General features: G+C 40.4%; 1 protein-coding gene across 3 annotated transcripts; it reads right to left on the minus strand.

The window, feature by feature from the left end:
• Positions 1–257: 257 nt before the first annotated feature.
• Positions 258–12,358, minus strand: psip1a (PC4 and SFRS1 interacting protein 1a). Of its 3 annotated transcripts, none has more exons than XM_069167112.1 (17): positions 12,228–12,358; positions 11,797–11,886; positions 11,459–11,535; positions 10,939–11,077; positions 9,763–9,852; positions 9,306–9,416; positions 8,271–8,330; positions 8,109–8,169; positions 7,669–7,753; positions 7,259–7,442; positions 7,027–7,106; positions 6,734–6,789; positions 6,493–6,563; positions 5,004–5,105; positions 4,709–4,910; positions 3,113–3,209; positions 258–954 (listed from the first exon to the last, which is right to left on the minus strand). In XM_069167112.1, the coding sequence occupies exons 2-17, from the start codon at positions 11,866–11,868 to the stop codon at positions 927–929; spliced, it is 1,515 nt and encodes a 504-aa protein (XP_069023213.1). In that variant the 5' UTR covers positions 11,869–11,886; positions 12,228–12,358; the 3' UTR covers positions 258–926. The 3 variants fall into 3 exon arrangements, with proteins under 3 accessions (XP_069023213.1, XP_069023212.1, XP_069023214.1); XM_069167111.1 differs by having other exon boundaries at positions 7,669–7,759; positions 12,228–12,357; XM_069167113.1 differs by lacking the exon at positions 9,306–9,416 and having other exon boundaries at positions 7,669–7,759; positions 12,228–12,355.
• Between the last annotated feature and the right edge of the window lie 673 nt (positions 12,359–13,031).

Genomic DNA, 13,031 nt, shown 5'->3' on the forward strand with positions numbered 1-13,031 from the left:
GCTCCCCATCATTTGTGATATAAATTGTATAAGTATAACCATCCATGACATCGTGGCACATTTTCTCAATGAAAGAACGTTTTGGCGAAAAGCTCTTCACCAAATGGACGAGAGGCGAGCAGCAAAGGCGACGTGTGGTTTTGTGGGTGCACATGAGCATGCGCTTGTGTTTAGGCTGAGCGGAGGGCTTGTACCGGGGGCCAATCACAATAATGTTGTGGTGCAGGATGTGAACATATGATTTCAGATCAAAGGTGTACTATAGCTACTACTTTATTATTGGATTGAAACAGGTCGTCAGACAGGCACAAAAATACTCTTATTTACATCTATGTTAAAAGAAAACTTAAAAGACACTTGGATATGGTTGGAAATAAAGCATTTTCTTGGCAAAAGAAACTTTGTCAAACTCCACAAAATACTATGTGTGCATCTGAAGTGAATTTCAATGAAACTATGCTTTAGAGAGCGTTTACACAGCTGCCATTAGACATTTTTAATGGCGCTTCTAACTACAGAGACTCGTCTGTACTGTAAATCATGTGAGGTTATGATCAGTAAACGTCAACAACAGTTTACAAAATGCAGCTACAATCCAAACCATCCAGACGATAAGAGGAACCAGATGGTGCTAACCCGTCTCCGTGAGCATGCTCTTTAAAATCTACGCTCACTCCTGCAGATTTGCAAGTTCTTACTCACTATTGTTACTCAACAGATGCAACATGTAGCATGTAGCTCCAGATGAAGGCGTCTGAAAGGTAAATATTACACAAAGTACAAAAATACAGTATGTAGTCAGTCATTATCTGTGCGTGGTGGTGGTGGGGGAGGGGAGGGTTACGTACTAAAACACTTAAGCAGCAATGCTGACAAAATCGGTCAGTAAAATGGAAACAAATCTCTTCTTCCAGCATGTAGGGCACTCAAGTGGACTCCTGGGCTTTTGGGGCACTGCAGTCAAAAAAAACAAACGTACAAGGTGGAATTCAGTCTGGATGATTTATCGAAATAATTGAACAAAGCCTGGAAAATCTGTTATGAATCATTTCATGTATGCTGACGACCTTGTAATTTTTTTTTTTTAGTCCATACGGTGTTGGGCTGCAGCAATTGTTATCAAAGGTGTTCTTACAGTACAGCAAAAATCACGAGATCAAATTCAATGCCAAAACAATTCATGTCTTGACAGTCACAAGTACAGAGGATAGAAAATTCATTTCCTTGTAAATACATGAAATACCCTTTTCTCAGTAATTAATTGAAACACGACACGGTTATCAACAGTTCTTTTGTTTGGCAAGCTGTGTTCTATCAACGTTAAATGCTCCTTATTTGGAGCTTTTTCCACATCTCTATCAGCTTATCTTTAGTGTGGCTGCAAGAAAAGTAGTCTGCTGAGGCCGGTTCCCGCATGGCATCGTGCCAGTCAACTGCTTGTGTTCCCACGAGAGGTACTTACAAAACATCTGATATACAAATTAATGTATCACTTGGATTAGTTTGAGAAAAGCATCCTAAAGGCTTTAACCAGCTGTCAGAAGAGCTGCGCTTGGTACTCATCCAGGCTTTTTTTTTGTTGAAATGTTTAATTCAAGGATGAATTGTAGTGATTTCACCTTATGTCTTGTTTTCTCATTGTTGGTTAGTAACTGTTAATTGAACCTCCTAGTACGTATGGCCTGTGTAGACCCAGTCTAACTTAATGTCTGTACTGTAGACCTCCACTGTTGTCCAGAAATATTAACAGCATATTAATGAGCCACACTGTTGTACTATGCTTTTATTACCATGAACTGGAGTTCAAGTTCCTTGAACATCAAATGTGTAATGCTGAAATATGTTCCCAACTAAAGCTTTTTTTACTCCTGTTTTTTTTTTTTTTTTTTTTTACAAACTACACTGCCCAACTGTTAAGGAAATTACTGACTCCTTTGTTGTATTTTTATATGCAACTATATATTTTAAAATACTTACGTCATTATCAGGAATCAATGGCCTCGGGGCTTTCTGTTTTCCAAGTAAGAAAACCTATTTCAAATCACTACAAAACGAAATAACTAAATCAGGCCTTAAAACAAAGCCTACTTTGAGACTACTTTCCTTTCTCAAAAGTATGTTGGAGTGGTTATGCCCTGTTAAAAAAAAGCTAATAGTGTTAAATTCAATATTTATGCTTTTGTCTGGCCTCAATGAACACCAGGAAAAAAAAAACCTAGACCGTTGCAGGCTAACGCTCACATGAGGTGAGGTGAATGTCAGACGTTGGTTAGTTGTGAACAGGGTCATTGTCATTTAGTTTCAGCTGAGATTAAGGAGGACATAATGAGAGGATCACCAGTGGACAGCTACAAGCGCAGGGTTTAAGGCACCCAAAACTGTTTGCGATCAGGTCTGCTCAGACCGCATTTGGAGGTGGTCCTGGACACACGTGGCCACATTAAAGGACCACCTACTCAATTTACGTCCTCTTAAGCAGAAATTTCCAAAGCCTCTTCTGGGATACTCCCCCCCCCTCAGTTTAACTCATCTGCAGGTTTTGACGCACTACCTCCCCACAGAGCCCCCATCTGCTTGTATGCAAAAAAAAAAAATGTATCATCAATCTCTAGTTCGTTTATCTGCTCAAACCCGCTGGAATAAATAAATAATCTGAGCCTGAAACGATGAGATCGGATCGAGCCTGACGGAGTTTAGGTAGAGAATTACAAACGCAAAGAAGTGCAGATAGGATATGGGAAGATTTATTGTGTTTCTTTAAGAGCACTTCAAATTTATTACAACGTAGTTGAGTTGGGTCGAATAATTCATAGTAATAACTTATGTCACCAATAGGCTAATTGACGGCGCATTAAAAGGAGGATTGCGTGAGCGAGGACGTCTCGTTTCCTTAGACTTCTCTCTCTCTCTCTCCGAGTTTCTGTTCGTGTTTATTTATATTATAAAGGTGATTATTTGCAAGTACCTTGAGGAAGTGAGATCCCATGATGGTCACTCAAGACCCATGCGGAGACGCATGTAAAAGCCAGGTGTGAATAGGGCCATTGTCGTTTATTTTCTACCGAGACAACTGAGGTGATGACCACCATAACCTGCGTGTTGTCTTAACTACCTGTGATTTTCTCCTGCTGAGGCGTCCTCAAGAAGCTTCTCCCTCTCGGTCTCCTGCTTCTTCTCCTCAGGGCTGATGTCCCCATTTGTCACCCTGTCTTTAGGCAGATGACAGAAACACACAAAGGTAGTCAGACAGAACATCCCGACACGACCTAAACCACCACAGAAGAGGAGACCTCACAGGAGCATGTGATGACGCGTGCAGAACTCCGGACCATACACAGATAAATAGGATTTTCCACCCATTCGGCATGCTTTGCTTTAGAGAAGACCTTTCACAGACGAACCCATTTCGATGGAAGTAATAATGTACACGGATGTGGTGGCAAATCTGTGATTACAATCTGTGCTTGTGTTGAGAATCTCAACCACAGAGATCCTATGACATCCCCCTGGAAAGGAGAGAGGACATCAACTGCATGCAGAGCATCAATGTGTCTGTTCTCTGGTTGGTTTGCATGAGTGACTCAGCTGACGGTCATAGTGGATTTACCAACAACCAGCAGACAGTCCTTATAATGCAACTTTGTCACCTGACTAGACCATCTCTCACTGTTGCTACATTAAAGTAAAATGTCATGTGCTGGAGTACTGCCATCAAAACAGCAACTAGGTTCCTTATTTAACTACTCATTTACATTTAAAAAAAAAAAATCATTATCATTAATAATCAATACAACAATCTGCATCAATTTGTAATATTGTTGTTATTATTCTAATAATTTTTTTTTAATTCAAATCTAGCGTCATCAATTCATTACAATGTTACGTCAAACGCATTACCTGTGTTAGAAATATTCTATCGAAGCATTAATAAATGTGTGTTACTGTCATTCTTTGACTCTGCTAACAAGAAAAGGATAGAAAGTCGAGACAGATCGACTCCTTTTGATATTATTTTGTTTAGGCAGGTATTTAGTTAAATGAAACCAATGGTGTAATGTAACACAGTAACAAAACAATGTTACAGTGCTTCAGTATTCTTTTTTTTAGGACTATTAATATTTGCGTATTTACATTTCTGTCAACTTTGACTTTTACTCAACTGCATTACCAAAATGAAATACATACTTTTCATCCAATATATTTAACCTGACTTAGTTGCAACAAAATAAAAGTGGATGAAACTTGACAGCCTGACGATACAGATTACATCCAAGCAGGTCTCAAAAGTCACTGTAGAGAGTCCACTTGTAGCCACAGTGGCCCCAGTTCAGAAGGTTTTACAATGTTTGAAAGAATAAACTTCATAATTCTCAAAATTCTGACTACTTGCATTTTTAATAACTATTCACTTTTACTTTCAATACCTGATTACATTTAATATCAAAAACATTTTCTAATAGGTGACTTTAACTTTTACTAAAGTCACTTTCTGGACATTTGCAGCAGGGTAAAAATTGGCCTTAACGGAACCCCCCGTTCAGACGTTGCAGACAAATATGAAGTGATGTTTGCAGCTGGAACAGCAAAGAAGAAATTGAAGATAGGCGCGACTGCATACAGATCAGTGAACTAATCGTACGATCCTGTCTGAAGGTGACTAAAAAGAGGCAGCATGGACAAACACAGGAGAACCTCTTATTAAAAGTACCTGAGTTGTTTTCTTTGGCCTGCTCAACTCTCTTCAGCGCTCCTTTCTTCGCGTCTTCATGCTGCCGTTGTTCAGCTAAAGACTTGTTGAGCACCTGGCTGAGCACGCAATCGCCTTCTCCGACCAGGAACATACTCTTGAACTTGTTGTACAACATGGTGGCCTTGTCAATGATGTCCTGGCTGGCCTTGAATCGGCGGATCTAGAGCGTGAATGAAAAGAGTGCATAATCACTCAGCAAGAGACTTCGTGATTATGTATTTCATTTTAAAGGATAATCTGCATCGGTGTCTACCTTTTTGAGCGTTGCGATAAGTTCACTGTGTTTCTGAAGGTGCTGGGTCGTGACCTGAAGGGCCCCGATCTCATCTAATGCGTCCAAGCACTTCTTTACGTCCTAGTGAGGCGAGGGCAGGGAGGGCCAAAGACAGAGGTGACATGGAAGGAAGTAAAAGAAGTTTAGGCATAAAGTCACCGGAAATAAAATCAACAAAAGTCAAATTAAAAAAGACAATTGGGAGTTCTGCAGAAACACAAATGTATGGTTGTATGTATTCTGCATATCTGATCCTTACTGATCAATATAGTATTTGGAGTGAGCAGATTTAAATGTTCATCATACTCCTTGAATTATGTTCCACAATGTGCTATCTTGCTTTGAGTAGCATTAAAAAACAGGGATGCAGCAACGTTTAGGTATGAAACAATTTCAGTCTGATAGTTTTGGAGATCACAATCTTCATTTAGCGCATCACGACAAATTAAGACTTCTGGAAGTGTATTTCAGTTTCTGATCAAATGCAGTAGTCCATGGAGGTTGTTAAAACAAAAATAGACACACGTGTTCAGTAGAGCTGCAACAAATGAAAACCTTTCTCATCATTATTTAGAGTGATCAAGTTGCTTATGCAGTAGCAGAAAAGAGAAAAGAATTTCCCATTTTGATTTCGTTGTTTTACTTAAACTACAACCTAAAGCCCCAAAATATTCAGTCACGTGTAAAACATGACATAGAAAAGCAATCAGAGCCTCACATTTGAGATGCTGGATTGATGGATCGTTTGATATTTTAACCCAAAGAATTTTTATAAGATCAGTTATCAATAAAAGTTGCACATCAGCCAACTTTCCTTTGGCTTTGATTTAGAACTGAAACTTTGTTTTATTATGTTCAGGCTGCTGTCTAAGGACCAAACACAATTGTCCACGTGTGTCCGGAGGGTCTTTTGGATGCAACAGTACTGTGTGACAGATCATACATCTGACTGTCACACTGTCACAGGTCCCTGCACGGCTCCATTTCACTAAATTCATGACAATGACCAGCTTCTGTGGTAAAATGAAGCTGTTGTGTTTATACTGTTTGGGTCACGTACAAAGTCGAGGCACAATTGATTGACAGTGAGTGTAACGCAAAGATCTGTGTGCGGAAATTCCGCTCGCAAAGGAGTAACGGGGACATTCACCTCAAGGTACAATCACAGAGTTTTGTCTTTTAACACGACATGGGGGATTCTGGGATACATTAAAAAAAAACCACAAAAAAAAACCTACAATTAAATCATCAAGAGGAAGTTTTACATCTGAAGTTGAATCACATTCAGATGAATGTGCTGCAGCTTTTAGTTTCACAGCATTTTATGTAGAGTTGAAATGTAACAAAGTGAAGAGTCTGAGCCCTTTGTTTGTTTGTTCAGCACATGAAGGGGGAAACATCAATTTATGACACTGTCAGAGCAGAAAGATGGGACTTGTGCGAGATGTTTATGATTTGCAGGACTTACAGGGTTGTCAATTTTCAGTGAAATCTTAATTTCAGTGTGTAGTCTCTGGAGTTTCAGGTCAGTTGACATTTCTGAGTAAAGAGAAAAGAAAACATAGTTCCTTTTAGATTACTATCAATTTAACAACACATGTTTTGTGGGTTGCAACACCTCCCCACACTCGTGAAGATTCTATTTTGGAATTGCCAAAGACATAAAGTAAAATAAAATTGATCGGAAATGACACATTGTGGTGCATCACCTTTTTTCTTGGGTCCTGTCGTCTCTTCATTTTTCTTCCCATCATCTTTGTTTGGTCTGAAAGACAATAATAACACTCCACGTCAGAAATCCCTCCACTGGCCCTGGTGGCCCCAGAAACCAATGATGAACTGCAACTTTGTAAGAGGTCCCGTCCCATCTCTTACTCCCCTCATTTCCTGCCACAAACACCCCACACATACAAAATAATCTTTCTACCTCTCTTGAGTCAATAATATAACATGTACATTTTGGGCTCTGGTATCTTCTGATGGGAGCTGTAAGTAAACTTACTCTTTCAATTCATCGGCTTTCCGCCGGCGCGCATCTTTGTCCATTTCAGAGTTTTGCTGTTTCTTTCTTGCTTTGTTTTTCTGGGATCAAAAAAATAAAAATAAATCCAAGTTACGTGCATGAAGGTATCAGACTGACTTTTCAACATGATGTCTCTCTATTAAAAAAACAATAGTGTTTTACTGCTGAGAAACCGCACTTGTATAGATATTAGTGTTGATTAGACACTTGCCTCTTCATCTTCAGAGCCGGAGCAGCTGTCTTCCTTGTTCTGTTTCTTCTTCTTGGTCTCAGGCTCCTTCACTTCGCCGTCCTTTCCTTTGCTGTCCTCCCTCTTCTTTCTCTTCTCCTCTTCTCCGCTTTGGCACTTGTCCTCCGGTGCCCTCTTTCTCTTTTTGTCTGACTCCCCGGTGTCCCTAAACGGAGGAGAAAAGGTGCTTTTGTTTTTACATCTGTTGGGCTGTTTGTAATAGTCTGTGAAATGACAGTTTCAGGGTTTTCCCTCTACAATGCATCACCAATTAGGCAAAGTTATGAACAAAACTGAATGATCAAATCCTCTTGTGTAGATGAGCCGGCGGCAAAAGGTAGTGCACGGGAAACACATTTTAGCTCTTTGTTTGCTCATATTCATGTAGTTACATTTCACTTCCAGAAACTTGCTCCTGCTGCTGAAGCAAAATCAGCTTCTCACTTTTGGGCTTCCTGCCTCTACGTTTGGGACCTTCTGCACCTGGGCACATGTGAAAAACACAAACATACACACAGCATAAATTCAGTTTGTGCATTTGGAAAAAACGAACGCTCAGACCTCTACCAAAGTTTGACTTACCATTGAAATCAGTGCTAGTTCCCTGTAATTCTTCATGATTAACGATTCCCTATGTGTTAAAAGTAGGCTATTCTCTCATGGTGTTGTATTGTACATGTCCATCCCCGGTCTATCTGTATCTGTCTCATTGTTGTTCTCCAACTAGGCAGACACTCATCACTCCATGTTGTTTGTAACAAGCTTGTGATTATTCATCTCCCGAGTCATTGACAGCATTATGGACACCAACATCACAGGACAAAGAGCCTACCTGCAGGACTGACAGGACTCGCTGGCGCGTCGTCTTTTTCATTCTCCTGGTCAGCATCACTCTGAAAAAAAAAATGAAAAAAAGGGGACAACATTTTTTTCCCCTTGTAATCTACCGATTATAATTTCTCTGAAATTAAACCAATCAATAAGCACTACCAACCTTTTTCTTCCTTCCTCTCTTGGGTTTAGGAACATCAGTTGACTCTTTCTGAGCAGAGCCCTAAAATTCGACACATTTCAATCATTTAAATAGATATAGCAAATTTTTTATATATTTCTTTTAACAAGACAGTAGGAGCTCCTACAGCTGGAGGAGAACATGCTGGCTGTGAATGTTAACTTGTAAACAACAAAGCCCAGTGGCACCATCTAGTGTGTAGCTGGAGTATTAAACCCTGTTTAATGTAAATTGTGCCAGTGTTTAAGTCACTGTAAATGTGGCCCAGTTTTCTACCTTCACACAGAAAAAGAAGATTGAACTTTTGGTTTTTACAGCTCAAGAGTATTTTATAATATCAAATTTGTTGAAAGTTTGGCATAACTTCTGTGTGAATCAGTATTTAGTAAAGAACTGGGACACACCTGGTGATTTGTTAAAATACAGCAGACACAGAAAGAGGAATATCATAATACAACAAGAGTTTGTCTCATCAGAACATTAAAACATTAACTGAGTACAAACTTACCTTTTTCCAAAGTACACAGAAAGCCATGCAAAAATAAAATAACATCAACTAATTGCAAACAGTAGAATTATGCAGTTTATGGACAAAAAAAGGCGGGAAATGGGAAGCACTACCACTAAACACACGTCAAACAGAAGAATAAAACACACCCTTTTTGTATTTTTGTTAAAGTCACACGCAGAAATGTGCCTCAAGCCTAACACAATGAAATCCCTCAGTCCTTACCGGATTTTGTTAATAGTTTAATTGCAAACACAGACACTGCTTTTCCACATAAATCAATCCGTTTGTAAATCAGTTATCACCTTTGTGACATGAAATCAATAAACCCAGACCCGGCACTCGAATCAAAACATCCAGCACCGACATACACTTTGTGGCCACCGTCAAGAATTTGGAGTCAAACAGAAACAAACCACCGATTGAAAAACCGCATGCTTTCCCGCGGGGAGGGGGTGAGATGACCTGCACCGCTTTATGGTATCCCAGCATGCAAAAAAAGTACGTACATCCTGGTTCTGAGGACCCTGCTCAGTGATCAGTGACCCTTCCTCCTCCTCCTCCTCCTCCTCCTCCAACTCCTCATTCTCATTCTCCTGCTCAGCCTCACTTCCTGGAACCTGAATGCACCCAAGACACAGCATAGGACGCAGTGTGGTGGGGTAAAACGAGGCTTGAAAGGGAGAAAAGTGAGCGAGTATTCGTCTGTTGCACACACTGCTACCCTTAGCAGACAAGCCTATGAATCTATTATCAAACAATGGCACTATTAATTTGTAAACTGCTTGCAGCAGTGATAATTCAGTATGGTGCAGACACACATTAGAGGAAGATTTGAGAGACAGCAAAAAAAGAAAGAAGCTGACAACACAGGAACAAAGCAGCAAAATGTCAATGCAGTGAAGCCACTCTATATACAGTATTTAATTAGGAATGACAGATCTGAAGGAAGAAAACAATTCTTACTTTGGGTTTTATCCCCTTGCCTTCTGCACCCTGTTCTCCCTCTGGACTGCTGTCTGAATCCTTCTCAGGGAAAGACTCGGGGGGGACCGGCTGCAAATAATAAATTATTCGGTTAAATTAAAAAAATATCTATGGAAACAAAACCAAGAAGCACGGTGAACTCAAAAATAGTTATATTGTCAAACATCATCAAAGAGAAATGAATGAAAGATACAATTCTTTGATCAATATATATAACATTTTCCCAAGTGTTACCAATACTATAAAAATAGGGGGGTGGGGGCTCCACGGGCTGTACATATTGAACTGTTTACATTTGTATAACCACTACAAGTCTTATTTCCTCTGTGCTGCAGCCTGCAACATTCACAGAATTTTTGCCACATGACTGTAGGTCTCAGCCGAGCCCTCCAAGGCTCCTCAGATGTGCAGAATTTTTTCCTTTTCTTTCCAGAATCCGGATCAAGCAATACATTTATGCCAAATTTGTAAATGAGCCAGTTGAATTGAAGTGATTTTATAATGTCACTATTTTAAGCTTAGACTTGGTTATTTGTCCTGAGAAAAGCATGGAGTTACATTTCATTTAGCTGACGCTTTTATCCAAAGCGACTTACAACACACCGATGGTACACCATCAGGGAGCAATTTAGGGTTCAGTGTCTTGCTCAAAGACACTTTGGCATGTGGACAGGAGGAGCTGGGGATCGAACCACCAACCTTCCGATTAGTGTGCAACCCACTCTACCGACTGAGCCACAGCCTTCCCGAGTGCACATGATTAGTTCAAGGACTGTCGGATAATTGAGAAAGAGCTAAGAGACTTCTGAAAACTTTTTTTTAACCTTCATTAAAGCCTCACAAACCTAAAATAACCTACTCTGAGAGCTGCTTCACTGTAAATCCGTGATTAACTCTCTTTTGTAAAAGACTGTGTATGTGACGCAGCTGAGAGAAGGGCTCACTTGGCTTTAACGATATATAAACATTACAAAGTTAGTATTGATACGTGTTTATTGCTCTCAGGTAGCTAGACACTAATAAAGTACAAATACAGGTATAAATACATGCACAGTAACACTGCTCAACTCATTGAGGTGTAGCAGTATCTGTGCTTCAGTCTGTCTGGAGTACACAAACTGAAAAATGCTGGCGACAAACAGAAGGCAGACGTACCTTGGGTGCTGTAAGCTCTACTTTTGGGTTGTTCTCGATCTCCCACAATCCTTCGTTGAAGCCTTTCCTCTTGTTGGGCTTGGCGTACTTCTCTTTGTGAGGGAGGTATGGAAAGATGTCTTTTGGGCCGAGAAATGCTCTGTGGGAAAGAAAACAATTTGAACAATGTTTGAACATTTTATACTTTCTGAACCATTAAAAATGCAGCACATTGTTCACAAAGTGAAGCGAGAGCAGACGGAGACTCAACAGGAAGGTAACTCGATTCAGCCGCTCATCAAACATTTACAGAAACACCTTCAACAGAGCTTAATGACGGCTCTGTAAACATAAATGGAAGAAAGCACTAAATAAATACAGACATTTACTATTTAAAATAATTGTATAAGTTGTCTCCATCAATTTCTCTTTTTTTCTGGTCACTCAGACACATTAGATTATGTTTTACCTGAGCAGGTTGAATGTAAGCTCATCAAACTAAAAAGGAGAGGACAAAGACCGTTTGTGGTCTGCTACTGACGTTTCATGGGTGCCAAAGAAGAAAATGGGGAACTTGATGTTGGACGGCTTCACGGCACCATCTGGGACTTCGTCGATCTGGCAAAGAGAGGAGAGGAAGCAGATGTTTGCTTGCAGCTGGAAACGGCAAAAAAAAAAAAATTAAAAAAAAAAAATCATCATAGCACGAGCCTGTGTTTGTCTGTGCGTGTGGCTTATTTACCCAGGTGGTTGTTTGCACAAGTATTTCACTTATGAAGCACTTTACTTGTAATCAACTACACTATATACCTATAATAAATGATAAAGACTTCAGGACTAGTATTGTGATTTGGTCCTACATACATATATTTGACTTACTCTTGCAGGCCAGTGTGGATAACCCTTCATCTTGGCAAAAATCAGATCCCCCGGTTTCCAGTCCCGAGTCATGTTGGACGTGTCACCAGGCTGGAAAACAAAACAATATACAGTTAAACATAGCAAATTGCCTCTCGATGCACATAACTGAGGTTCATCTCCTCAGACATGTGCCCCTCCCCCTAACCACAACCTAACATCCTCCTGAGCTCATTCAAACATGACAGTCACGTTTACTGTGACAAAACAGCCCTGTTTCACCCACAGTCACTGCGTGCACTGAAGAAGATGTGGCTGCCGCTTAATGCCAAATAAAAGTTATCAACCACGATGTAAGCAGAGCGGAACGCCGTATCAACAAACGCGCAAAGCTAGCTAGCTCGTAGCTATTAATTGCAAACAGAACCACCCCCAGTTTCCCCCCCATTGACCTCCAGTGTGTGCAGACGTCTGGAAGAAAGCAGGATATTCGTAGTCGTTCAGGAAATAGTTGATGTATCTCCGATTTGACCAGGACAAACACACCTCTCCTTTTCCGCTCAGTCAGACGCACGTTTTCCGCTCCCGCGCAGGACGTCGGCAGACTGTACCATTACACTGTGGGAAGAGGGGGGGGGGGTCTGTTTTAATCACAAACCACTACCTGTGTTGAGTTTTCTTTAAGAATCAGTAACAAAAGCTTTAACACACTTGAAATGAATACGAAGTGATTGTGGAGTTACAGTCGCAGTCATAATTACGTAGAATGGGATTTACAGGGGCGAGTTTTTGAGAACGTAACCACGCTGGTCGTCTCAGCGCTTCGAAGATCGTCTATTTAGAAAGTCGGGTTGACTGTGTCTAAATAAAGTGGGCGTTAACATCCAATCATGCGCTGCTCTCATCTTAACAACTTAACGATTGAATGTAACCACGTTCAGTGTCGTGGCTAGAAACCATTCGTGTCTGACAGGTATTCATATCATAAAATGTAAGTTTAGGGGCACGCTACTTTGAACCCGGAAACGGAAGATGTGCTGGTACTCGAAAAGGGGATCAGAGTGGAAGCTCTGCAGCTGCTTGCCTCTCCTGTTTGGTACTGGTACTGATGCTGAGGATGGACCTCTGCTGCAGGGTCCAGAGCTAATGTAGGTTTTGATTTATTTTTATGGTTACAAATGAGTTACAGACAACCTTTGCATTTTCTTCTGGTTTTACTTTAAAACATCATTACTTGCTAAGTTGGTTGACTTGTT

The sequence above is a fragment of the Embiotoca jacksoni genome, unplaced genomic scaffold (genome assembly GCF_022577435.1).
Source record: "Embiotoca jacksoni isolate LCO1_2020_lvr unplaced genomic scaffold, fEmbJac1.0.p SCAF_4, whole genome shotgun sequence".
Lineage (NCBI taxonomy): Eukaryota > Metazoa > Chordata > Actinopteri > Embiotocidae > Embiotoca > Embiotoca jacksoni.